Source organism: Taudactylus pleione, unplaced genomic scaffold (genome assembly GCF_031769625.1).
Source record: "Taudactylus pleione unplaced genomic scaffold, aTauple2 ptg000971l, whole genome shotgun sequence".
NCBI lineage: Eukaryota > Metazoa > Chordata > Amphibia > Anura > Myobatrachidae > Taudactylus > Taudactylus pleione.
The window spans coordinates 164,756-192,616 of NW_028285372.1; the positions used below are offsets into that span (position 1 = coordinate 164,756).

A 27,861-nucleotide genomic window follows, 5' to 3' on the forward strand; every position below is an offset into this window, starting at 1 on the left:
CTGCCTGTATACTCTCCCCCCTGCCTGTACACACTCCCCCCTGCGTGTATACTCCCCTGCCTGTACACGCCCCCCTGCCTGTATACTCCCCCCTGCCTGTACACTCCCCCCTGCCTGTACACTCCCCTCTGCCTGTATACTCCCCACTGCCTGTACACACTCCCCCCTGCCTGTAAACATTTCCTCCTGCCTGTATACACTCCTCCTTGCCTGTACACTCCCCCCTGCCTGTATACTCCCCCCTGCCTGTACACACTCCCCCCTGCCTGTATACTCTCCCCCCTGCCTGTATACTCCCCTGCCTGTACACACTCCCCCCTGCCTGTATACTCTCCCCCCTGCCTGTATACTCCCCTGCCTGTACACTCCCCCCTGCCTGTATATACTCCCCCCTGCCTGTACACACTACCCCCTGCCTGTACACACTCCCCCCTGCCTGTACACACTCCCCCCTGCCTGTATACTCCCCCCTGCCTGTACACACTCCCCCCTGCCTGTATACACTCCCCCCTGCCTGTATACACTCCCCCCTGCCTGTATACACTCCCCTGCCTGTACACACTCCCCCCTGCCTGTACACACTACCCCCTGCCTGTACACACTCCCCCCTGCCTGTACACTCCCTGCCTGTACACTCCCCCCTGCCTGTATACTCCCCCCTGCCTGTACACACTACCCCCTGCCTGTATACACTCCCCCCTGCCTGTATACACTCCCCCTTGCCTGTATACTCCCCCCTGCCTGTATACTCCCCCCTGCCTGTACACTCCCCCCTGCCTGTACACTCCCCCCTGCCTGTATACTCCCCCCTGCCTGTACACTCCCCCCTGCCTGTACACTCCCCCCTGCCTGTATACTCCCCCCTGCCTGTACACTCCCCCCTGCCTGTATACTCTCCCCCTTGCCTGTACACTCCCCCCTGCCTGTATACTCCCCCCTGCCTGTACACTCCCCCCTGCCTGTATACTCCCCCCTGCCTGTACACTCCCCCCTGCCTGTATACTCTCCCCCCTGCCTGTACACTCCCCCCTGCCTGTATATACTCCCCCCTGCCTGTATACTCCCCTGCCTGTACACTCCCCCCTGCCTGTATACTCTCCCCCCTGCCTGTACACTCCCCCCTGCCTGTATACACTCCCCCTGCCTGTATATACACACTCTCCCCTGCCTGTACACTCCCCCCTGCCTGTATACACTCCCCCTGCCTGTATATACACACTCCCCCCTGCCTGTATACACTCCCCCCTGCCTGTATACTCTCCCCTGCCTGTACACTCCCCCCTGCCTGTACACCCCCCCTGCCTGTATACTCTCCCCCCTGCCTGTACACTCCCCCCCCTGCCTGTACACTCCCCCCTGCCTGTATACACTCCCCCCTGCCTGTATACACTCCCCCTTGCCTGTACACTCCCCCCTGCCTGTATACTCCCCCCTGCCTGTACACTCCCCCCTGCCTGTATACTCTCCCCCTTGCCTGTACACTCCCCCCTGCCTGTATACTCCCCCCTGCCTGTACACTCCCCCCTGCCTGTATACTCTCCCCCCTGCCTGTTCACTCCCCCCTGCCTGTATATACTCCCCCCTGCCTGTATACTCCCCTGCCTGTACACTCCCCCCTGCCTGTATACTCTCCCCCCTGCCTGTACACACTCCCCCCTGCCTGTATACTCCCCTGCCTGTACACGCCCCCCTGCCTGTATACTCCCCCCTGCCTGTACACTCCCCCCTGCCTGTACACTCCCCTCTGCCTGTATACTCCCCCCTGCCTGTACACACTCCCCCCTGCCTGTACACACTCCCCCCTGCCTGTACACACTCCCCCCCTGCCTGTATACACTTCCTCCTGCCTGTATACACTCCCCCTTGCCTGTACACTCCCCCCTGCGTGTATACTCCCCCCCTGCCTGTACACACTCCCCCCTGCCTGTATACTCTCCCCCCTGCCTGTATACTCCCCTGCCTGTACACTCCCCCCTGCCTGTATATACTCCCCCCTGCCTGTACACACTACCCCCTGCCTGTACACACTCCCCCCTGCCTGTATACACTCCCCCCTGCCTGTATACTCCCCCCTGCCTGTACACACTACCCCCTGCCTGTATACACTCCCCACTGCCTGTATACACTCCCCCCTGCCTGTATACACTCCCCCCTGCCTGTACACTCCCCCCTGCCTGTACACACTACCCCCTGCCTGTACACACTCCCCCCTGCCTGTATACACTCCCCTGCCTGTATACACTCCGCTGCCTGAATACACTCCCCTGCCTGTACACACTCCCTCCTGCCTGTATACTCTCCCCCCTGCCTGTATACTCACCTGCCTGTACACTCCCCCTGCCTGTATATACTCCCCCCCCCCTGCCTGTACACACTACCCCCTGCCTGTATACACTCCCCCCTGCCTGTATACTCCTCCCTGCCTGTACACACTACCCCCTGCCTGTATACACTCCCCCCTGCCTGTATACTACCCCCTGCCTGTACACTCCCCCCTGCCTGTATGCACTCTCCTGCCTGTATACTCCCCCCTGCCTGTATACTACCCCCTGCCTGTACACTCCCCCCTGCCTGTATGCACTCTCCTGCCTGTATACTCCCCCCTGCCTGTATACTACCCCCTGCCTGTACAATCTCCCCTGCCTGTATACACTCCCCCCTGCCTGTATACTACCCCCTGCCTGTACACTCCCCTACCTGTACACTCCCCCCTGCCTGTATACACTCCCCCCTGCCTATATACTCCCCTGCCTGTACACACTACCCCCTGCCTGTACACACTACCCCCTGCCTGTATACACTCCCCCCTGCCTGTATACACTCCCCCCTGCCTGTATACTACCCCCTGCCTGTACACTCACCCCTGCCTGTATGCACTCTCCTGCCTGTATACTGCCCCTGCCTGTATACTACCCCCTGCCTGTACACTCCCCCCTGCCTGTATACACTCCCCCTCCCTGTACACTCCCCCCTGCCTGTATACACTCCAGCCTGCCTGTATACTCCCCCCTGCCTGTATACTACCCCCTGCCTGTACACTCCCCACTGCCTGTATGCACTCTCCTGCCTGTATACTCCCCCTGCCTGTATACTACCCCCTGCCTGTACACTCCTCCCTGCCTGTATACACTCCCCCTGCCTGTACACTCCCCCCCTGCCTGTATACACTCCAGCCTGCCTGTACACTCCCCCCTTCCTGTACACTCCCCCATGCCTGTATACTCTCCCCCCTGCCTGTACACGCCCCCCTGCCTGTACACACTACCCCCTGCCTGTATACACTCCCCCCTGCCTGTATACTACCCCCTGCCTGTACACTCCCCCCTGCCTGTATGCACTCTCCTGCCTGTATACTCCCCCCTGCCTGTATACTACCCCCTGCCTGTACACTCCCCCCTGCCTGTATGCACTCTCCTGCCTGTATACTCCCCCCTGCCTGTATACTACCCCCTGCCTGTACAATCTCCCCTGCCTGTATACACTCCCCCCTGCCTGTATACTACCCCCTGCCTGTACACTCCCCCCTGCCTGTATGCAGTCTCCTGCCTGTATACTCCCCCCTGCCTGTATACTACCCCCTGCCTGTACACTCCTCCCTGCCTGTATACACTCCCCCCTGCCTGTACACTCCCCCCCTACCTGTACACTACCCCCTGCCTGTACACTCCCCCCTGCCTGTATACACTCCAGCCTGCCTGTATACTCCCCCCTGCCTGTATACTCCCCTACCTGTACACTCCCCCCTGCCTGTATACACTCCCCCCGCCTATATACTCCCCTGCCTGTACACACTACCCCCTGCCTGTATACACTCCCCCCTGCCTGTATACACTCCCCCCTGCCTGTATACTACCCCCTGCCTGTACACTCACCCCTGCCTGTATGCACTCTCCTGCCTGTATACTCCCCCTGCCTGTATACTACCCCCTGCCTGTACACTCCTCCCTGCCTGTATACACTCCCCCTGCCTGTACACTCCCCCCTGCCTGTATACACTCCAGCCTGCCTGTACACTCCCCCCTTCCTGTACACTCCCCCCTGCCTGTATAGTCTCCCCCCTGCCTGTATACTCTCCCCCCTGCCTGTACACGCCCCCCTGCCTGTACACTCCCCCCTGCCTGTACACTCCCCCCTGCCTGTATACACTCCAGCCTGCCTGTATACTCCCCCCTGCCTGTATACTCCCCTACCTGTACACTCCCCCCTGCCTGTACACTCCCCCCTGCCTGTATACACTCCCCCCTGCCTGTATACTCTCCCCCCTGCCTGTATACTCCCCTGCCTGTACACACTCCCCCCTGCCTGTATATACCCCCCCTGACTGTATACTCCCCCCTGCCTGTACACACTAACCCCTGCCTGTATACACTCCCCCCTGCCTGTATACTCCCCCCTGCCTGTACACACTACTCCCTGCATGTATACACTCCCCCCTGCCTGTACACACTACTCCCTGTCTGTATACACTCCCCCCAGCCTGTATACACTCCCCCCTGCCTGTATACTCCCCCCTGCCTGTACACACTACCCCCTGCCTGTTTACACTCCCCCCTGCCTTTATAAACTCCCCCCTGCCTGTATATACACACTCCCCTGCCTGTACACTCCCCCTGCCTGTATACACTCCCCCCTGCTTGTATACACTCCCCCCTGCCTGTATACTCCCCCCTGCCTGTACACACTACCCCCTGCCTGTATACACTCCCCCCTGCCTGTACACTACCCACTGCCTGTACACTACCCACTGCCTGTACACACTACCCCCTGCCTGTACAAACTCCCCCCTGCCTGTATACTCCCCCCTGCCTGTACACACTACCCCCTGCCTGTACACACTACCACCTGCCTGTACACACTCCCCCCTGCCTGTATACACTCCCCCTTGCCTGTATACTCCCCCCTGCCTGTACACACTACCCCCTGCCTGTACACACTACCCCCTGCCTGTATACACTCCCCCTTACCTGTACACTCCCCTGACTGTACACTCCCCCCTGCCTGTATACAGTCCCCCCCTGCCTGTATACTCCTCCCTGCCTGTACACACTACCCCCTGCCTGTATACACTCCCCCCTGCCTGTATACTACCCCCTGCCTGTACACTCCCCCCTGCCTGTATGCACTCTCCTGCCTGTATACTACCCCCTGCCTGTATACTACCCCCTGCCTGTACACTCCCCCCTGCCTGTATACACTCCCCCCTGCCTGTATACTACCCCCTGCCTGTACACTCCCCCCTGCCTGTATACTACCCCCTGCCTGTACTCTCCCCCCTGCCTGTATACACTCCAGCCTGCCTGTATACTCCCCCTGCCTGTATACTCCCCTACCTGTACACTCCCCCCTGCCTGTATACTCCCCTGCCTGTACACACTACCCCCTGCCTGTACATTCACCCCTGCCTGTACACTCACCCCTGCCTTTATGCACTCTCCTGCCTGTATACTCCCCCTGCCTGTATACTACCCCCTGCCTGTACACTCCTCACTGCCTGTATACACTCCCCCCTGCCTGTACACTCCCCCTGCCTGTATACACTCCAGCCTGCCTGTATACTCCCCCCTGCCTGTATACACTCCCCCCTGCCTGTATACTACCCCCTGCCTGTATGCACTCTCCTGCCTGTATACTCCCCCCTGCCTGTATACTACCCCCTGCCTGTACACTCCTCCCTGCCTCTATACACTACCCTCTGCCTGTACACTACCCCCTGCCTGTACACTCCCGCCTGCCTGTATACACTCCAGCCTGCCTGTATACTCCCCTACCTGTACACTCCCCCCTGCCTGTACACTCCTCCCTGCCTGTATACACTCCCCCCTGCCTGTACACTCCCCCCTGCCTGTACACTCCCCCCTGCCAGTATACACTCCCCCCCTGCTTATATACTCCCCCCCTGCTTATATACTCCCCCCTGCCTGTATACTCCCCTACCTGTACACACCCCCCTGCCTGTACACTCCCCCCTGCCTGTATACTACCCCCTGCCTGTACACTCCCCCCTGCCTGTACACTCCCCCCTGCCTGTATACTCCCCTACCTGCACACTCCCCCCTGCCTGTATACACTCCCCCCAGCCTGTATACTCCCCTACCTGCACACTCCCCCCTGCCTGTATACACCCCTACCTGTACACTCCCCCCTGCCTGTACACACTCCCCCTGCCTGTATACACTCCCCCCTGCCTGTATACACTCCCCCCTACCTGTACACTCCCCCCTGCCTGTATGTACACACTGCCCTGCCTGTACACTCCCCCCTGCCTGTATACACTCTCCCCTGCCTGTATACTAACCCCTGCCTGTACACTCCCCCTGCCTGTACACTCCCCCCTGCCTGTATACTCCCCCCTGCCTGTATACTACCCCCTGCCTGTACACTCCCCCCTGCCTGTATACTCCCCCCTGCCTGTACACACTACCCCCTGCCTGTACACACTACCCCCTGCCTGTATACTACCCCCTGCCTGTACACTCCCCCCTGCCTATATGAACTCTCCTGCCTGTATACTCCCCCCTGCCTGTATACTACCCCCTGCCTGTACACTTCTCCCTGCCTGAATACACTCCCCCCTGCCTGTATGTACACACTCCCCTGCCTGTACACTCCCCCCTGCCTGTATACACTCCCCCCTGCCTGTATACACTCCCCCCTGCCTGTATACACTCCCCCCTGCCTGTACACACTCCCCCCTGCCTGTATACACTCCCCCCTGCCTGTACACACTCCCCCCTGCCTGTATACACTCCCCCCTGCCTGTACACTCCCCCCTGCCTGTATACACTCTCCCCTGCCTGTATACTATCCCCTGCCTGTACACTCCTCCCTGCCTGTATTCACTCCCCCCTGCCTGTACACTCCCCCCTGCCTGTATACTCCCCTACCTGCACACTCCCCCCTGCCTGTATACACTCCCCCCTGCCTGTACACACTCCCCCCTGCCTGTATACACTCCCCCCTGCCTGTACACACTCCCCCCTGCCTGTATACACTCCCCCTGCCTGTATACACTCCCCCCTGCCTGTACACTCCCCCCTGCCTGTATGTACACACTCCCCTGCCTGTACACTCCCCCCTGCCTGTATACACTCTCCCCTGCCTGTATACTATCCCCTGCCTGTACACTCCCCCCTGCCTGTATACTCCCCCCTGCCTGTATACTCCCCCCTGCCTGTATACTACCCCCTGCCTGTACACTCCCCCCTGCCTGTATACTCCCCCCTGCCTGTACACACTCCCCCCTGCCTGTATACACTCCCCCCTGCCTGTATACACTCCCCCCTACCTGTACACTCCCCCCTGCCTGTATGTACACACTCCCCTGCCTGTACACTCCCCCCTGCCTGTATACTCCCCCCTGCCTGTACACACTACCCCCTGCCTGTACACACTACCCCCTGCCTGTATACTACCCCCTGCCTGTACACTCCCCCCTGCCTATATGAACTCTCCTGCCTGTATACTCCCCCCTTCCTGTATACTACCCCCTGCCTGTACACTTCTCCCTGCCTGTATACACTCCCCCCTGCCTGTACACACTCCTCCCTGCCTGTATACACTCCCCCCTGCCTGTATACACTCCCCCCTACCTGTACACTCCCCCCTGCCTGTATGTACACACTCCCCTGCCTGTACACTCCCCCCTGCCTGTATACACTCCCCCCTACCTGTACACTCCCCCCTGCCTGTATGTACACACTCCCCTGCCTGTACACTCCCCCCTGCCTGTATACAGTCCCCCCTGCCTATATACTCCCCCCTGCCTGTATACTCCCCTACCTGTATACTCCCCTACCTGTACACTCCCCCCTGCCTGTATACACTCCCCCCTGCCTGTATACTGCCCTGCCTGGGAACGCGATGCAGGTGCCATGTTCCTAGAGCCCTGCGAATGTGTAGTAGAAATTTCCTGGGAACGCGGTGCGGGCGCCATGTTCCTAGAGTCCTGCAAATGTGTAGTAGAAATGTCCTAGGAACGCGGTGCGGACGCCATGTTCTCAGAGACCTGCACATGTGCAGTAGAGATGTCTTAGGAACGACGTGCGGGCGCCATGTTTCCAGAGACCTGCGCATGTGCAGTAGAGATGTCCCAGGAAAGCGTTGCGGGCGCCATGTTCCCAGAGACCTGCCCATGTGCAGTAGAGATGTCCTAGGAATGCGGTGCGGTCGCCATGTTCCCACAGACCTGCACATGTGCAGTAGAGATATCCTAGGAACGCGGTGTGGGCACTATGTTTCCAGAGACCCGCACATGTGCAGTAGAGATGTCCCGGGAACGCGGTGCGGGCGCCATGTTTCCAGAGACCTGCGCATGTGCAGTAGAGATGTCCCGGGAATGCCGTGCGGGCGCCATGTTTCCAGAGACCTGCGCATGTGCAGTAGAGATGTCCCGGGAACGCAGTGCGGGCGCCATGTTCCCAGAGACCTGCCCATGTGCAGTAGAGATGTCCTAGGAACGCGGTGCGGGTGCCATGTTCCCACAGACCTGCACATGTGCAGTAGAGATGTCCTGGGAGCGCGGTGCGGGCGCCATGTTCCCAGAGACCTGCGCATGTACAGAAGTGATGTCCTGGGAACCCGGTGCGGCCGCCATGTTCCCAGAGACCTGCGTATGTGCAGTAGAGATGTCCCGGGAACGCGGTGCGGCCACCATGTTCCCAGAGACCTGCGCATGTGCAGTAGCCTCTCGCACAATGCTTATACATTGACGGAGGGTTACACGAGTCCAGCCTGCTATCACTGGCTGATTACATAGGGTCTATGTGAGCACTCGTTTCCCTGAACTCTGAGCTTTGACCCTGTCACACATCAATGTGTAACCTGATGTTTACTTTTTCTAAAAGACAGAAAAGGAGCCAAATACATTTATTCCTATCCAGAGACTGCTGCCAGCTGGGATCATCACAGACACCTAGGCAACGGTAACCATCAGCATAACTGTATTTATCACAGAGAGTGGGGCCACAGAGCAGGGACTGGGGTCACAGAGAGCAGGTAGTGGGGTCACAGGTAGCGGGGTCACAGGGAGCAGGGTCACAGGGAGCCAGGAGTGGGGACACAGAGAGCCGGGAGGGGGGTCACAGAGAGCCGGGAGTGGGGTCACAGAGAGCCGGGAGAGGGGTCACAGAGAGCCGGGAACGGGGTCACAGAAAGCTGGGAACGGGGTCGCAGAGAGCGGGGAGCGGGATCACAGAGAGCGGGGTCACAGAGAGCCGGGAGTGGGGTCACAGAGAGCCGGGAGTGGGGTCACAGAGAGCCGGGAGCGGGGTCACAGTGAGCAGGGTCACAGAGAGCAGGGAGCGGGGTCACAGAGAGCCGGGAGTGGGGTCGCAGAGAGCGGGGAGTGGGGTCACAGTGAGCAGGGTCACAGAGAGCAGGGAGCGGGGTCACAGAGAGCCGGGAGTGGGGTCACAGAGAGCCGGGAGTGGGGTCACAGTGAGCAGGGTCACAGAGAGCCGGGAGTGGGGTCACAGAGAGCCGGGAGTGGGGTCACAGAGAGCGGGGAGTGGGGTCACAGAGAGCAGGATATAGGGTATACTGATATGGACACTCTTATTAATGTAGCTGTTATATATAATATATATATATATTAGGGGTGTGCACCGGCCACTTTTCGTGTTTTGTGTTTTGGTTTTGGATCTGGATCTTTCTTCGTGTTTTGGATCTGGATTGGTTTTGCCAAAACCACCCTTCCGTGTTTTGGGTTCTGGGTTTTGTGTTTTGGATCTGTATTTTTTTGAAAAAAAGCATAAAAACAGCTAAAATCACAGAATTTGTAGGTTTTTCTGCTCCTATGCTATTATTAACCTCAATAACCTTAATTTCCACTCATTTCCAGTCTATTCTGAATACCTCACACCTCACAATAGTGTTTTTATGTCCAAAAGGTTGCACCGAGGTAGCTGGATGACTATGCTAAGCGACACGAGTGGGCGGCACAAACACGTGACCCATCTAGGCGTGAAACTGCAGTGGCAGACAGGATGGCATTGAAAAACTAGGCCCCAAACTGTACATAATGCAAAGAAAAAAAAGAGGTGCAAGATGGAATTGTCCTTGGGCCCTCCCTCCCACCCTTATGTTGTATAAACAGGACATGCACACTTTAACAAACCAATCATTTCAGCGCCAGGGTCTGCCACACAACTGTGGCTGAAATGATTGGTTTGTTTGGGCCCCCACAAAACAAGCTGGCAATTAATCTGTCCCTGCACAAACTGGCTCTACGGAGGCAAGAAGTCGTCCTCATCCTCCTCATCCACAGATTCCTCACCCTCTTCAGTGTTATGTACATCCTCATCCTCACAGAGTATTAATTCGTCCCTGCTGGAACCACAGGTCCCTCTGTACGTTCTGGAGGCTGGTCTCCCTGGAAGAGTTGATCATTCATTTTATGAACATCATCTTCTCCACATTTTGTGGAAGCAACCTCCTACGCCTTTCGCTAACAAGGTTCCCGGCTGCACTAAACACTCTTTCGGAGTACACACTGGAGGGGGGGCAACTCAGGTAAAATAGAGCCAGTTTGTACAGGGACCTCCAAATTGCTTCTTTTTCCTGCCAGTACAGGTACGGACTGTCTGACATGCCTACTTGGATGCTGTCACCGATGTAATCCTTTAACAGACAGACGCACGCTTGTCGCTGCTGCTTTGAGGACTCAAGTGCGGCTACAGCCCACACAATTCACAAAGACAGAAAAAAAAAAAGAATATTTTTATTGTTTGTGGAGCACACTTTGAGGGTTACACCACCCTCTAACAGACAGACGCACGCTTGTCGCTGCTGCTTTGAGGATGCAAGTGCGGCTACAGCCCACACAATTCACAAAGACAGAAAAAAGAAGAAGAATATTTTTATTCTTTGTGTAGCACACTTTGAGGGTGTCACCACCCTTTAACAGACAGACGCACGCTTGTCGCTGCTGCTTTAAGGATGCAGGTGCGGCTACAGCCCACACATTTCACAAAGACCGAAAAAAAAAGAACAATATTTTAATTGTTTGTGTAGCACACTTTGAGGGTGTCACCACCTTTTAACAGACAGACGCACGCTTGTCGCTGCTGCTTTAAGGATGCAGGTGCGGCTACAGCCCACACAATTCACAAAGACAGAAAAAAGAAGAATATTTTTATTGTTTGTGTAGCACACTTTGAGGGTGTCACCACCCTTTAACAGACAGACGCACGCTTGTCGCTGCTGCTTTGAGGATGCAAGTGCGGCTACATCGCACACAAGTCACAAACACATTAAAAAAATAGTTTTTATTTTTTGGAGCACTTCGTGAGTTACACCACCCTTTAACAGACAGACGCACGCTTGTCGCTGCTGCTTTAAGGATGCAGGTGCGGCTACAGCCCACACAATTCACAAAGACAGAAAAAAGAAGAAGAATATTTTTATTGTTTGTGGAGCACACTTTGAGGGTGTCACCACCCTTTAACAGACAGACGCACGCTTGTCGCTGCTGCTTTGAGGATGCAGGTGGAATCTAGACGGGATTTGGAACCGAGGACACACTACCTCCATCAATTGTCTAAATCCCACTGCACTAATGTCGGATACCGGACGCACGTCTAACACCAACATAGCAGTCAAGGCCTCAGTTATACGTTTTGCTTCAGGATGACTGCTGTCGTACTTCATCCTCATCGCTAGGGACTGTTGGAGGGTCAATTGTTTAGTAAAAGTAGTGATGTTCCTACTTCCTCTCTGGGATGATGAACAACTCCCAGCAGCAGCAACAGCACTAGTAGGAAGTGGTTCTTGATCTTTCCCTATTTTATTTTTATCAGAGAAAGTTTGGTCCTCCATTTATGTTATATTGATATATATACGTGCGGCTAAAGCGCACACAAACACAGAAAATATTTTTTTATTTTTGCTGGAGAGTAGTGCACTTTGTGGGTTACACCACCCTTTAAGAAATGAGCCAGCCGGCTCTTTACTTATGGGACACAGGCGCACGCTTGGCGCTGCTCCTTTGTTGATGCACGTGCAGCCACAGTGCACACAAGTCACAAACACAGAAAATATATATTTTTTTGGTTTGGAGTGTACTTTGGGGGTTACAGAACCCTTTAACGGTCAAGCCAGCCGGCCCTTTACTTATGACACAGGCGCACGCTTGGCACTACTTTGTTGATGCACGTGCGGCTACTGCGCACACAATTCACAAACACAGAAAATAATTTTTTTTCGGTTTGGACTGGAGTGTACTTTGGGGGTTACAGCACCCTTTAACGGTCAAGCCAGCCGGCCCTTTACTTATGACACAGGCGCACGCTTGGCACTACTTTGTTGATGCACGTGCGGCTACTGCGCACACAATTCACAAACACAGAAAATAATTTTTTTTTTGGTTTGGACTGGAGTGTACTTTGGGGGTTACAGCACCCTTTAACGGTCAAGCCAGCCGGCCCTTTACTTATGACACAGGCGCACGCTTGGCACTACTTTGTTGATGCACGTGCGGCTACTGCGCACACAATTCACAAACACAGAAAATAATTTTTTTTTTGGTTTGGACTGGAGTGTACTTTCGGGGGTTACAGCACCTTTAACGGTCAAGCCAGCCGGCCCTTTACTTATGACACAGGCGCACGCTTGGCACTACTTTGTTGATGCACGTGCGGCTACTGCGCACACAATTCACAAACACAGAAAATAATTTTTTTTTTGGTTTGGACTGGAGTGTACTTTGGGGGTTACAGCACCCTTTAACGGTCAAGCCAGCTGGCCCTTTACTTATGACACAGGCGCACGCTTGGCACTACTTTGTTGATGCACGTGCGGCTACTGCGCACACAATTCACAAACTCAGAAAATAATTTTTTTTTTGGTTTGGACTGGAGTGTACTTTCGGGGGTTACAGCACCCTTAACGGTCAAGCCAGCCGGCCCTTTACTTATGACACAGGCGCACGCTTGGCACTACTTTGTTGATGCACGTGCGGCTACTGCGCACACAATTCACAAACACAGAAAATAATTTTTTTTTTGGTTTGGACTGGAGTGTACTTTCGGGGGTTACAGCACCCTTAACGGTCAAGCCAGCCGGCCCTTTACTTATGACACAGGCGCACGCTTGGCACTACTTTGTTGATGCACGTGCGGCTACTGCGCACACAATTCACAAACACAGAAAATAATTTTTTTTTTGGTTTGGACTGGAGTGTACTTTTGGGGGTTACAGCACCCTTAACGGTCAAGCCAGCCGGCCCTTTACTTATGACACAGGCGCACGCTTGGCACTACTTTGTTGATGCACGTGCGGCTACTGCGCACACAATTCACAAACACAGAAAATAATTTTTTTTTGATTTGGACTGGAGTGTACTTTCGGGGGTTACAGCACCCTTTAACGGTCAAGCCAGCCGGCCCTTTACTTATGACACAGGCGCACGCTTGGCACTACTTTGTTGATGCACGTGCGGCTACTGCGCACACAATTCACAAACACAGAAAATATATTATTTTTTTAGCACTTGGGGGGAGCACCCCTGATGGACAGAGCACCCCCTGGACAACACTACAGCACCTCTTTAGGACTGGGACACTGCACAGGACTTTGGAGTGGACACAGCCCCTATGGAGAACTGACTGCACAACACAGTCCAGCCAGCCCCTATGGACTTTGAAGTAGTGGACACAGCCCCTATTAACAACAGCAGCACAGCACAACACAGCCAGCCCCTATGGACTTTGAAGTAGTGGACAACAGCAGCACTACACTACACTACACTACACAGCCCTAACTCCCACCCTCCCTCTTCACTGTCCACAGCCGAGTGAGAAAATGGCGCCGACGTGGGTACCTTATATAGGATCCAAAACCCGCGAGACTCGGAAGGCGGGATGATGACGTTTTGCCTCGATTTCAGATCCGAGTCAGGCGGGAAAAGTCGAGCCTGATTCGGATCGGACTCGGATCGGGGGGGTTCGGATTTCAGAAATCCGAACCCGCTCACCCCTAATATATATATATATATATATGTGTGTAATACTGCCCTCTAGTGACAATATATTATGCTTAATGATTAGTTAAGCAATGAGCTGAATACTGTAACATGATTGGATAAGCCAGGGCCGATGACGCTCTCAGAGAAAACTTACATAGATGCATAAAACCTCTGTTTGGAGAAATAAAGGCAGAGAAATTCTTTATACGCACAATTACCTGATCGTGTGCTCACGTTCTCACCAGTAGCTACTGTAAGGTAACAGGATTTAAGGATCTCTATCTGAACTCTGCTGGAGCCCGGATGAGGTTCCAGATTCAACACCGGTCATAGGGTCTCATTCAGAGCCGCTCGCTAAGATGCGTACTGTCGCTGCTGCCGATGGTGTGCAGTGTGTATGCATTGTGCGTGTGTGTATACCTTAGCGAATGTTCTTAATGCATTCGCTCGCTGCACATAGACAGCCCAGCACAGTCAGTGACAGGAGAGGCCGTATGTAGGTGGTAACAGGGGCTGGCCATTAAAAACGGGGGAGTGGAGGTGCAAACGCTGGCGTGCCTGAGCATCTCTACGGCGTGTTAGAGGTGTGTATAATTATTGGACAGCGTCATAGTAAACGTCACCTGGCTTGTTTTTACACTGAAGTGCTCGCAGTGCTTGCGACAGGGTATGGTCAACCTCAAGTGTTGCGATCACATCCGATGTAGCGATGGTTGCATACACTTCCTGGACATGACGTGCACAATTGGGCGTCTTATAAGAGGCTGGTGGGTGTCTGCATACACTATGTGATCGCTCTCTCGGAAATACTGGGCGTGCTAATGCATTGCTGTGCGACTGCCCTGCCTATGCAATTTGCATACACATCGTGCGAGTGATCGCATCTAGCAAGCGGCTCTGAATCAGCTCCAGAGAGTCAGGGTTAGAGAGAGCCATGAGTGGCGTCACAGAGAGCAGGGAGTGGGGTCACAGAGAGCAGGGAGCGGGGTCACAGAGTGCAGGGAGCGGGGTCACAGGGAGCGGGGTCACAGAGAGCAGGGAGCGGGGTCACAGAGAGCAGGGAGCGGGGTCACAGAGAGCAGGGAGCAGGGTCACAGAGAGCAGGGAGTGGGGTCACAGAGAGCAGGGAGTGGGGTCACAGAGAGCAGGGAGCGGGGTCACAGAGTGCAGGGAGCGGGGTCACAGGGAGCGGGGTCACAGAGAGCAGGGAGCGGGGTCACAGAATGCAGGGAGCGGGGTCACAGGGAGCGGGGTCACAGAGAGCAGGGAGCGGGGTCACAGAGTGCAGGGAGCGGGGTCACAGAGAGCGGGGTCACAGAGAGCAGGGAGCGGGGTCACAGTTGACTGACTCCTCTCCGTAATTCCTCAGAAGTATCCTTGAGTGCTATGCCTGTTGCTGCTGCTGCTGTTAGTGGATCTTCATCCCAGAAGGGGACCAGGAAGAAGACTACTTTTAGTAGTTTAACAAAATAATTGACTGTCAAACAATCCTTTGCAATGGGGAACAAGTATGACATCAGTCACCCAGTTGCACAGCGGATTACTGACACCATAACAGCTATGCTGGTATTAGATTACAGTTAATTGAGGTCCTGTGTCCCCACTACCATGTGCCTTCTAGATTCCACTTCACTAGAATAGCAGTCCCAAGGAAATTAAAAAAAAACTTATTAATGTCCTCCGAAATGCAGTTGGGCCCACTGTCCACTTAACCACAGATATGCGGACAAGTGGGACAGGGCAAATTAAAGATTACATGACTGTGACAGCCCACGGAGTAGGTGTATTGCCTCCAACAGTGCAAACAGCAGCAGCATCTAACAAATGCCAGCTCAGTCAGAGGCAGCTACTCTGTGTATCACCGGTTTCAGTAAGAGGCGTACCGCTGAGACCCTCTTAGAGAAACTCAGGGAAATCATTGCTAAATGGCTTACCCCACTTGGACTCTCCTCGGGATTTGTGATTTCAGACAATGCCACCAATATTGTGCGAGCATTACATCTGGGCGAATTCATATACGTCCCATGTTTTGCTCACAAAATTCATTTGGTGGTGCACAAATAAAAAAAAAATGACAGGGGCATGCAGGAGATGCTCTCGGTGGCCTGGCATGTCGAAGATTGCATGACCAGCAGGTACTGTTGAATTTGCCCTGCCATCAGCTGAAGCAAGAGGTAGTAACTAGGTGGAATTCTACCCTCTATATGCTTCAGCGGATGGAGGAGCAGCAAAAATCCATCCAAGGCTTTTCTATGGCCTATAACATAGGGAGAGTAGCAGGAATGCACCTTAATCAAGCGCACTGGTGAAAAATTTCCATGTTGTGCAAGGTTCTCAAACCCTTTGAACTTGCCACATGTGAAGTTAATTCCGACACTGCCAACTTGAGTCAGATCATTCCACTAATCAGAATTTTGCAAAAGCAGCTTGAGAAACTGAAGGAGGAGCTGAAACGGAGTGATTCCACTAAGTATGTCAGACTTGTAGATCAAGCCCTTCATTCGCTTCAACAGAATCCAAGGGTCGTCTATCTCTTGAAATCAGAGCACTATATTTTAGTGACCATACTTGATACTAGGTTTAAGTCATACATTGCACCGGAAACATCGGCGCACATCGACCAGCCACGCATCCCTTGCAGCAGGTCTGACCTGCCTCAAATACAGCGTCTCTCCAAACACGCAGCGAGCTCTCACGCTGCACAGGAGAGCGCAGTGGCTAATTTATGCACGCCATGGAACGGCGTTTAAATTGCCCTGACACGCCCGCATTTGCCTAGCCACCCCTAGCTTCCCAAAATGCTGTCTTCCTGTCACTCACTTTGCGAGTGAATCCCGTGGAGCGTAATCGCAATACAATCGCTGTGCGTGCGCATTAGCAAAAAAAATGCGCTCCATCTGCGTGAATATCAGCGTACATCTCTGGATCAAGCGCACTGACCAAACAGTGCGGTCCCCTATGGAGAGTCAGCGAGTGACCTGTCCTTTATGTCAGGGGTCAGTGCGCAGTTGCCATGTGTGATGCTACAGGGACTGTGCTCCCTAGGGATGGGGTCAGTAATAAATGGGGGAACCACAGTGCATGGGGAAGTCTTTATTTTATGATGCTTTTTCTCTGCTGCGTGTACGGCCATCAGTTTATTGGTTTTTACAGGTGGAGTACAGGTGCCATATACCCTGGCATGCTGACACTTATGGTTCTTCAAGTGCTGGGACCAGCAGTCCACATGTAAAGAATAATATTGATATAATATATAACCTTCATATCTACCTGAAGCACTGGTACGGAGAATAGCCCTGATGGCCCTAATAAAGGGAGACCCCATTTTGGGGGGTGTTCCCCACCAGAGCCATAACTAGACTTTTTGGTGCCCTGTGCCAGAAAGAGCATTGGTGCCCCCCTCATTTTTCAAAGGGACATAATACACCAAAAAAGGGAAATGGCCTCATGGGGAAGGGCCAGGGAAGAGATAGGGGAGGCCAGGAGATGCTGGGGATGAAATAAGAGGAAGTTACAAGTGAGAATGATAATAAACAGAAATTTGACAGGCCCAAACATCTCCCCCTGCCCTGCGGTGCCCTGTGCGATGGCACCGGCTGCACTACCCTAGCTACGGCCCTGTTCCCCACTTCGCTAGTGATTCTAGTGTTGACAAGTCTGAGGCTGGCTGAGAGTATGACGGGGAGACCCCACATCATTTCCCAACATTATATATACAGATACTGAAGTTAAACCTCTATACGCTCCTGCCTATACCTTCTGAAATTTGTGCTATTTGTGTACGCAGTTATACAGTAAATAAATGCCTTCAGACCTTGAAAATGTGTTTCCAAAGCACAAAGTATTATTCAAGTAAAGTACAGATAGTTACACGCTGTCATCTAAGTACAATTTAATGTAAAGAAATTATACAGACCCAAGATACAGTTATACATACGCATGCGCTCTGGGACCAGATACCGGCATCAACAAGAAACCTCCGTCAATCAGCAAGAAGACTCCAGATTGGGGTCAGAACACACATATATATATATACCCTTACAGAAATAGACTATACAATAGAGAGGTTCATTGCGATCCCATTGGTTCCCCATCACGGTGCTTCTGTTACAGGACATTTAACAGGTCGATTCATGGACACAGACCAGCCTCCAACAGCTTGTTGTCTCCGTTTTCCCGCCTCATGCAAATCTAGGCTGTTGGTTTTACAAAGTACATTTTGATGCTTTAAATCTCTACGGTCCATAAGTTGAGAATGCATCTTGCGATCTTCACACCGATGATACCGGGAAGCTGTTGAGAAAGTGCAGATCAGTATAACACCAAACACGGCTTACTTATCACGTATTAAACCATAGATACTAAATAGCCTTTATTTCACAGCATTTGTAATAAATGGATAAATCTTGAATATTATACTTTAAAGCTATGGAACCTTTTTATGTGGGTGTGCATTGTGTAAGTATTAGGGGTTTGGGTAAAGACGCTAGTTAGGTTTATCTGATTTGGGGCAGATGTGCACGCATGCAGCTAATAAACAGCGTTCACATGCAGGATATTGTGCATTCGCTAATGTGCGCATTTACTGTGCATATGGGATAAGGGGAAATATGCGTTTGCATAATGCTAATAATATGCGATCGCACGATGCTAATTATAGCATCGCCGTATGTACTTAAATGTGAGTTTCTCTAAAATGGCGCTGGACGGCCATTCGCAATATGGCGTCGTGCAGATACATATTTTTAAGATGGAGTCTGGTTGCCATTCGCAAGATGGCGTCGCTCCAAGCTAATTTTACACTGATTCTGTCTCAGCCACTAAACCAGCTTCGACATATCGCTCTGTGGGGTAAAGTTACTAAACTGAGAATTATTAGAAGTGGAGATGTTGCCCCTATGTAGTGTTTGACATCCGCCGCGTGATTGATGGAGGAACCTCGTTGGATTTTCGGTGGGTCTGCGGCAAGACAGCAGCTTAGTAAATTTTCCCCTTAGACTTAGACGTGTCCCCCCAGTATTAGCCCCCCCCCCCTGACAAGCTGAATGTGCAGCAGTGAGCCTGATGAATGTAAGGTGAATAGGCTTAGTACATAGGGCCCCTGCACCCCTCTTTCTTATTACATTCTGAATATTTGTCCTTGGAGCCCTGATAACATGGATACAGTATGTGATGGTGACATGATCTCTCTCCCCTTATGTCTTACAGCTCCCCCTGGACGATGGCATCTGACAATCTCTCGTTCCTCTTGCCCCGATGTCGTCTGCAGCAGCTGGCACGTGACTGGCTGGCTGAGGATGCCCCGTGGCTGGACATAGCTGGGTGGGCAGCATCTCGCAGTGGGCAGGAGCACCAGGAGGCCACTTTACTGTGCAAGTCTGCGGGGGTCCTGGCGGGGTGCCCCTTCTTTCAGGCGGTTTGTGAGGAAATGGGGTGCAGCGTGCGCTGGGATCACCACGACGGGGAATGGCTGGAGCCGGTGGAAAGAGTGGCGCTAGTCAGAGGTCACGCTCTCTGTGTTACATGTGTGTGTGCGCCATCATAACACAGGAACAAGTCATTAATATACATGTGTATGTGTGTGCCATCATAACACGGGAACAAGTCATTAATATACGTGTGTGTATGTGCCATCATAACACAGGAACAAGTCATTAATATACATGTGTATGTGTGTGCCATCATAACACGGGAACAAGTCATTAATATACATGTGTGTGTGTGCCATCATAACACGGGAACAAGTCATTAATATACGTGTGTGTGTGTGTGTGCCATCATAACACGGGAACAAGTCATTAATATACATGTGTGTGTGCCATCATAACACGGGAACAAGTCATTAATATACATGTGTGTGTGCGCCATCATAACACAGGAACAAGTCATTAATATACATGTGTGTGTGTGCCATCATAACACGGGAACAAGTCATTAATATACATGTGTGTGTGTGCCATCATAACACGGGAACAAGTCATTAATATACATGTGTGTGTGTGCCATCATAACACGGGAACAAGTCATTAATATACATGTGTGTGTGTGTGCCATCATAACACGGGAAAAAGTCATTAATATGTGTATGTGTGTGCCATCATAACACGGGAACAAGTCATTAAAATACGTGTGTGTGTGTGTGTGCCATCATAACACGGGAACAAGTCATTAATATACATGTGTGTGTGTGTGCCATCTTAACACGGGAATAAGTCATTAATATACGTGTGTGTGTGTGCCATCATAACACGGGAACAAGTCATTAATATACGTGTGTGTGTGCCATCATAACACGGGAACAAGTCATTAATATACGTGTGTGTGTGCCATCATAACACGGGAACAAGTCATTAATATACGTGTGTGTGTGTGCCATCATAACACGGGAACAAGTCATTAATATACATGTGTGTGTGTGCCATCATAACACGGGAACAAGTCATTAATATACATGTGTGTGTGTGCCATCATAACACGGGAACAAGTCATTAATATACATGTGTGTGTGTGTGCCATCATAACACGGGAAAAAGTCATTAATATACGTGTGTGTGTGTAGTGCGTACCATCATAACACGGGAAGAAGGCATTAATATACGTGTGTGTGTGTGCCATCACAACACGGGAACAAGTCATTAATATACGTGTGTGTGTATGTGTGTGTGCCATCATAAGACGGGAACAAGTCATTAATATACGTGTGTGTGTGTGTGTGTGTGTGTAGTGTGTACCATCATAACACGGGAAGAAGTCATTAATATACGTGTGTGTGTGTGTGTGCCATCATAACACGGGAACAAGTCATTAATATACGTGTGTGTGTGCCATCATAACACGGGAACAACTCATTAATATATGTGTGTGCGTGCCATTATAACACGGGAACAAGTCATTAATATACGTGTGTGTGTGCCATCATAACACGGGAACAAGTCATTAATATACGTGTGTGTGTGTGTGTGTGCCATCATAACACGGGAACAAGTCATTAATATACGTGTGTGTGTGTACCATCATAACACGGGAACAAGTCATTAATATACGTGTGTGTGCCATCATAACATGGGTACAAGTCATTAATATCATGTGTGTGTGTGTGTGTGCCATCATAACACAGGAACAAGTCATTAATATACGTGTGTGTGTGTGCCATCATAACACGGGAACAAGTCATTAATATACGTGTGTGTGTGCCATCATGACATGGGAAGAAGTCATTAATATACGTGTGCGTGTGCCATTATAACACGGGAGTAATTAATATACATGTAGGTTTAGTGGCTGTGCTTAGGTAAGACGTGGCATGAGACCGGTATTGTTCTATTCTTACTTGTGAGATAGTGATTGGAAGTTGTTTATCACTCACCACCAAGGAGCGCTCAGGCCATCATTTATTTATTATAGGAGAGAAGCAATGACCTGCGCCATTTCCCAGGTGTTACTAATGCCATATCGTGTGATGACCCATCCAACTGGGGACACTCCGTGCCACTCCCTGCCTTACCTGCCAGTTACATAGCCATATCGTGTGACACCTCCCCCTGGGCACACATGGGCACACACCATGCCACTCCCTGCCTTACCTGCCAGTTATATAGCCATATCGTGTGACGACCCATCCAACTGGGGACACTCCGTGCCACTCCCTGCCTTACCTGCTAGTTATATAGCCAGATTGTGTAACACCTACCCCTGGGCACACACCATGCCACTCCCTGCCTTACCTGCCAGTTATATAGCCATATCGTGTGACGACCCATCCAACTGGGGACACTCCGTGCCACTCCCTGCCTTACCTGCCAGTTATATAGCCATATTGTGTAACACCTCCCCCTGGGCACACACCATGCCACTCCCTGCCTTACCTGCCAGTTATATAGCCATATCGTGTGACGACCCATCCAACTGAGGACACTCCGTGCCACTCTCTGCCTTACCTGCCAGTTACATAGCCATATCGTGTGACACCTCCCCCTGGGCACATATGGGCACACACCATGCCACTCCCTGCCTTACCTGCCAGTTATATAGCCATATCGTGTGATGACCCATCCAACTGGGGACACTCCGTGCCACTCCCTGCCTTACCTGCTAGTTATATAGCCAGATTGTGTAACACCTACCCCTGGGCACACACCATGCCACTCCCTGCCTTACCTGCCAGTTACATAGCCATATCGTGTGACGACCCATTCAACTGGGGACACTCCGTGCCACTCCCTGCCTTACCTGCCAGTTATATAGCCATATTGTGTAACACCTCCCCCTGGGCACACACCATGCCACTCCCTGCCTTACCTGCCAGTTATATAGCCATATCGTGTGACGACCCATCCAACTGGGGACACTCCGTGCCACTCCCTGCCTTACCTGCCAGTTATATAGCCATATCGTGTGACGACCCATCCAACTGGGGACACTCCGTGCCACTCCCTGCCTTACCTGCAAGTTATATAGCCATATTGTGTAACACCTCCCCCTGGGCACACACCATGCCACTCCCTGCCTTACCTGCCAGTTATATAGCCATATCGTGTGACGACCCATCCAACTGGGGACACTCCGTGCCACTCCCTGCCTTACCTGCCAGTTATATAGCCATATCGTGTGACGACCCATCCAACTGGGGACACTCCGTGCCACTCCCTGCCTTACCTGCCAGTTATATAGCCATATCGTGTGACACCTCCCCCTGGGCACACATGGGCACACTCCGTGCCACTCCCTGCCTTACCTGCCAGTTATATAGCCAAATCGTGTGATGACCCATCCAACTGGGGACACTCCGTGCCACTCCCTGCCTTACCTGCCAGTTATATAGCCATATCGTGTGACGACCCATCCAACTGGGGACACTCCATGCCACTCCCTGCCTTACCTGCCAGTTATATAGCCATATAGTGTGATGACCCATCCAACTGGGGACACTCCGTGCCACACCCTGCCTTACCTGCCAGTTATATAGCCATATCGTGTGACACCTCCCCCTGGGCACACATGGGCACACACCATACCACTCCCTGCCTTACCTGCCAGTTATATAGCCAAATCGTGTGATACCTCCCCCTGGGCACACATGGGCACACACCATGCCACTCCCTGCCTTACCTGCCAGTTATATAGCCAAATCGTGTGACACCTCCCCCTGGGCACACATGGGCACACACCATGCCACTCCCTGCCTTACCTGCCATTTATATAGCCATATCGTGTGACGACCCATCCAACTGGGCACACACCATACCACTCCCTGCCTTACCTGCCAGTTATATAGCCATATCGTGTGACACCTCCCCATGGGCACACACCATGCCACTCCCTGCCTTACCTGCCAGTTATATAGCCATATCGTGTGACACCTCCCCCTGGGCACACATGGGCACACACCATGCCACTCCCTGCCTTACCTGCCAGTTATATAGCCATATCGTGTGACACCTCCCCCTGGGCACACACCATGCCACTCCCTGCCTTACCTGCCAGTTATATAGCCATATCGTGTGACACCTCCCCCTGGGCACACATGGGCACACACCATGCCACTCCCTGCCTCACCTGCCAGTTATATAGCCATATCGTGTGACGACCCATCCAACTGGGGACACTCCGTGCCACTCCCTGCCTTACCTACCAGTTACATAGCCATATCTTGTGACACCTCCCCCTGGGCACACATGGGCACACACCATGCCACTCCCTGCCTTACCTGCCAGTTATATAGCCATATCGTCTGACGACCCATCCAACTGGGGACACTCCATGCCACTCCCTGCCTTACCTGCCAGTTATATAGCCATATCGTGTGACACCTCCCCCTGGGCACACACCATGCCACTCCCTGCCTTACCTGCCAGTTATATAGCCATATCGTGTGACACCTCCCCCTGGGCACACACCATGCCACTCCCTGCCTCACCTGCCAGTTATTTAGCCATATCGTGTGACACCTCCCCCTGGGCACACATGGGCACACACTATGCCACTCCCTGCCTCACCTGCCAGTTATATAGCCATATCGTGTAACACCTCCCCCTGGGCACACACCATGCCACTCCCTGCCTTACCTGCCAGCTATATAGCCATATCGTGTAACACCTCCCCCTCGGCACACATGGGCACACACCATGCCACTCCCTGCATCACCTGCCAGTTATATAGCCATATCGTGTGACACCTCCCCCTGGGCACACACCATGCCACTCCCTGCCTCACCTGCCAGTTATATAGCCATATCGTGTGACACCTCCCCCATGGCACACATGGGCACACACCATGCCACTCCCTGCCTTACCTGCCAGTTATATAGCCATATCGTGTGACGCCTCCCCCTGGGCACACATGGGCACACACCATGCCACTCCCTGCCTCACTTGGCCGTTATATAGCCATATCATGTGACGACCCATCCACCCGGGCACACTTCGTGCCACTCCCTGCCTCACCTGGCAGTTATATAGCCGTATCATGTAATGACACCTCCCCCTGGGCACACATGGGCACACTCCATGCCCCTCCCTGATTCACCTGGTAGTTACATAACAATATCTTCTCTGTTCCAGGTCGTGTCAATGATCTCCTTCTGGCGGAGCGTCCGTCTCTCAATGTCTTATCCCGGGTCAGTGGCATTGCCACATTGGCAAGACAGGTGTCAGAGCAGGCAAAGGCAACAGGGTGGCCTGGGATGGTGACTGGAACCCGAAAGACCACACCTGGATTCCGTCTACCTGAGAAGTACGGTCTGCTGGTGGGCGGAGCTGGAAGTCATCGATACGGGATGGGTGACCTGGTCATGTTGAAAGATAATCATATATGGGCAATGGGAGGAATCCGAGAGGTGAGAAGAGTCAGGAGGAGTATGTTCAGCGCCGGGTACCTTCATGTCCTTCAGTGTCCCATTTCTAATACACTGCTCATTCATTTATACAGCCCCGTACTTATATACTGCTTATTCATTTATATAGCCTCATCATACTCCATAGTACTTACAGTATATGCTGCTCATTCATTTATACAGCCCCATCATTCTCCATAGTACTTATATACTGCTCATTAATTTATACAGCCCCGTAGTTATATACTGCTCATTAATTTATACGTCCCCATCATACGCCATAGTACTTATATACTGCTCATTCATTTATATAGCCCCATCATACTCCATAGTACTTATATACTGCTCATTCATTTATATAGCCCCATCATACTCCATAGTACTTACAGTATATACTGCTCATTCATTTATACAGCCCCATCATACTCCAAAGTACTTATATACTGCTCATTCATTTATACAGCCCCATCATACTCCATAGTACTTATATACTTCTCATTCATTTATACAGCCCCATCATACTCCATTGTACTTATATACTGCTCATTCATTTATATCGCCCCGTACTTCTATACTGCTCATTCATTTATACAGCCCATTACTTATATACTGCTCATTCATTTATATAGCTCCATCATACTCCATAGTACTTAAAGTATATACTGTTCATTCATTTATACAGCCCCATCATACTACAAAGTACTTATATACAGCTCATTCATTTACACAGCCCCATCATACTCCATAGTGCTTATACACTGCTCATTCATTTATACAGCCCCATCATACTCCATAGTACTTATATACTGCTAATTCATTTCTACAGCCCCATCATACTCCATAGTACTTATAAGCTGCTCATTCATTTCTACAGCCCCATCATACTCCATAGTACTTATATACTGCTCATTCATTTATACAGCCCCATCATACTCCATAGTACTTATATACTTCTCATTCATTTATACAGCCCCATCATACTCCATAGTACTTATATACTGCTCAATCATTTCTACAGCCCCATCATACTCCATAGTACTTATACACTGCTCATTCATTTATACAGCCCCATAATACTCCATAGTACTTATATACTTATACAGCCCCGTACTTATATACTGCTCATTCATTTATACAGCCCCATCATACTCCATAGTACTTATATACTGCTCATTCATTTAAACAGCCCCATCATACTCCATAGTACTTATCTACTGCTCATTCATTTATGCAGCCCCATCATACTCCATTGTACTTACATACTGCTCATTAATTTATACAGCCCCATCATACTCCGTAGTACTTATAAACTGCTCATTCATTTATACAGCCCCATCATACTCCGTAGTACTTATATACTGCTCATTCATTTATACAGCCCCATCATACTCCATAGTACTTATATACTGCTCATTCATTTATACAGCCCCATCATACTCCATAGTACTTATATACTGCTCATTCATTTATACAGCCCCATCATACTCCATAGTACTTATATACTGCTCACTCATTTATACAGCCCCATCATACTATATAGTACTTATATACTGCTCATTCATTGATACAGCCCCATCATACTCCATAGTGCTTATATACTGCTCATTCATTAATACCGACCCATCATACTCCATTGAACTTATATACCGCTCATTAATTTATACAGCCCCATCATACTCCATAGTACTTATATACTGCACATTAATTTATACAGCTCTATCATACTCCATAGTATTTATATACTGCTTATACATTACACATCCCCATCATACTCCATAGTGCTTATATACTGCTCATTCATTTATACAGCCCCATCATACTCCATAGTGCTTATATACTGCTCATTCATTTATACAGCACTATCATACTCCATAGTACTTATATACTGCTCATTCATTTATACAGCACTATCATACTCCATAGTACTTATATACTGCTCATTAATTTATACAGCCCCATCATACTCCATAGTACTTATATACTGCTCATGCATTTATACAGCCCCATCATACTCCATAGTACTTATATACTGCTCATTCATTTATACAGCCCCATCATACTCCATAGTACTTATATACTGCTCATTCATTTACACAGCCCCATCATACTCCATAGTACTTATATACTGCTCATTCATTTATACAGCCCCATCATACTCCATAGTGCTTATTTACTGCTCATTCATTTATACAGCACTATCATACTCCATAGTACTTATATACTGCACATTCATTTATACCGACCCAGCATTCTCCATAGTACTTATATACTGCTCATTCATTTATACAGCCCATCATTCTCCATAGTGCTTATATACTGCTCATTCATTTATACCGACCCAGCATACTCCATAATACTTATATACTGCTCATTCATTTATACAGCCCCATCATACTCCATTGTGCTTATATACTGCTCATTCATTTATACAGCCCCATCATACTCCTTAGTGCTTAGATACTGCTCATTCATTTATACAGCCCCATCATACTATATTGTACTTATATACTGCTCATTCATTTATACAGCCCCATCATAGTACTTGTATACTGCTCATTCATTTATACAGCACTATCATACTCCATTGTGCTAATATACTGCTCATTCATTTATACAGCCCCATCATACTATATAGAACGTATATACTGCTCATTCATTTATACAGCCCCATCATACTCCATAGTACTTATATACTGCTCATTCATTTATACAGCCCCATCATACTCCATAGTGCTTATATACAGCTCAATCATTTATACAGCCGCATCATACTCCATAGTACTTATATACTGCTCAATCATTTATACAGCCCCATCATACTCCATAGTGCTAATATACTGCTCATTCAATTATACAGCCGCTTCATACTCCATAGTACTTATATACTGCTCATTCATTTATACAGCCCCATCATACTCCATAGTGCTTATATACTGCTTAATCATTTATACAGCCCCATCATACTATATAGTACTTATATACTGCTCATTCATTTACAGCCCCATCGTAGTACTTATATATTGCTAATTCATTTATACAGCCCCATCATACCATATAGTACTTATATACT

General features: G+C 50.9%; 1 protein-coding gene across 1 annotated transcript in view; it reads left to right on the forward strand.

Annotated features, from left to right (window-relative positions):
* Positions 1–19,181: 19,181 nt before the first annotated feature.
* Positions 19,182–27,861, forward strand: part of LOC148454626 (nicotinate-nucleotide pyrophosphorylase [carboxylating]-like) — a 205,139-nt gene continuing 196,459 nt past the window's right edge. The window contains 2 exon segments of the mRNA XM_088460693.1: positions 19,182–19,464; positions 24,520–24,794. Of these exon segments, the coding sequence (XP_088316819.1) occupies positions 19,182–19,464; positions 24,520–24,794 (558 nt within the window).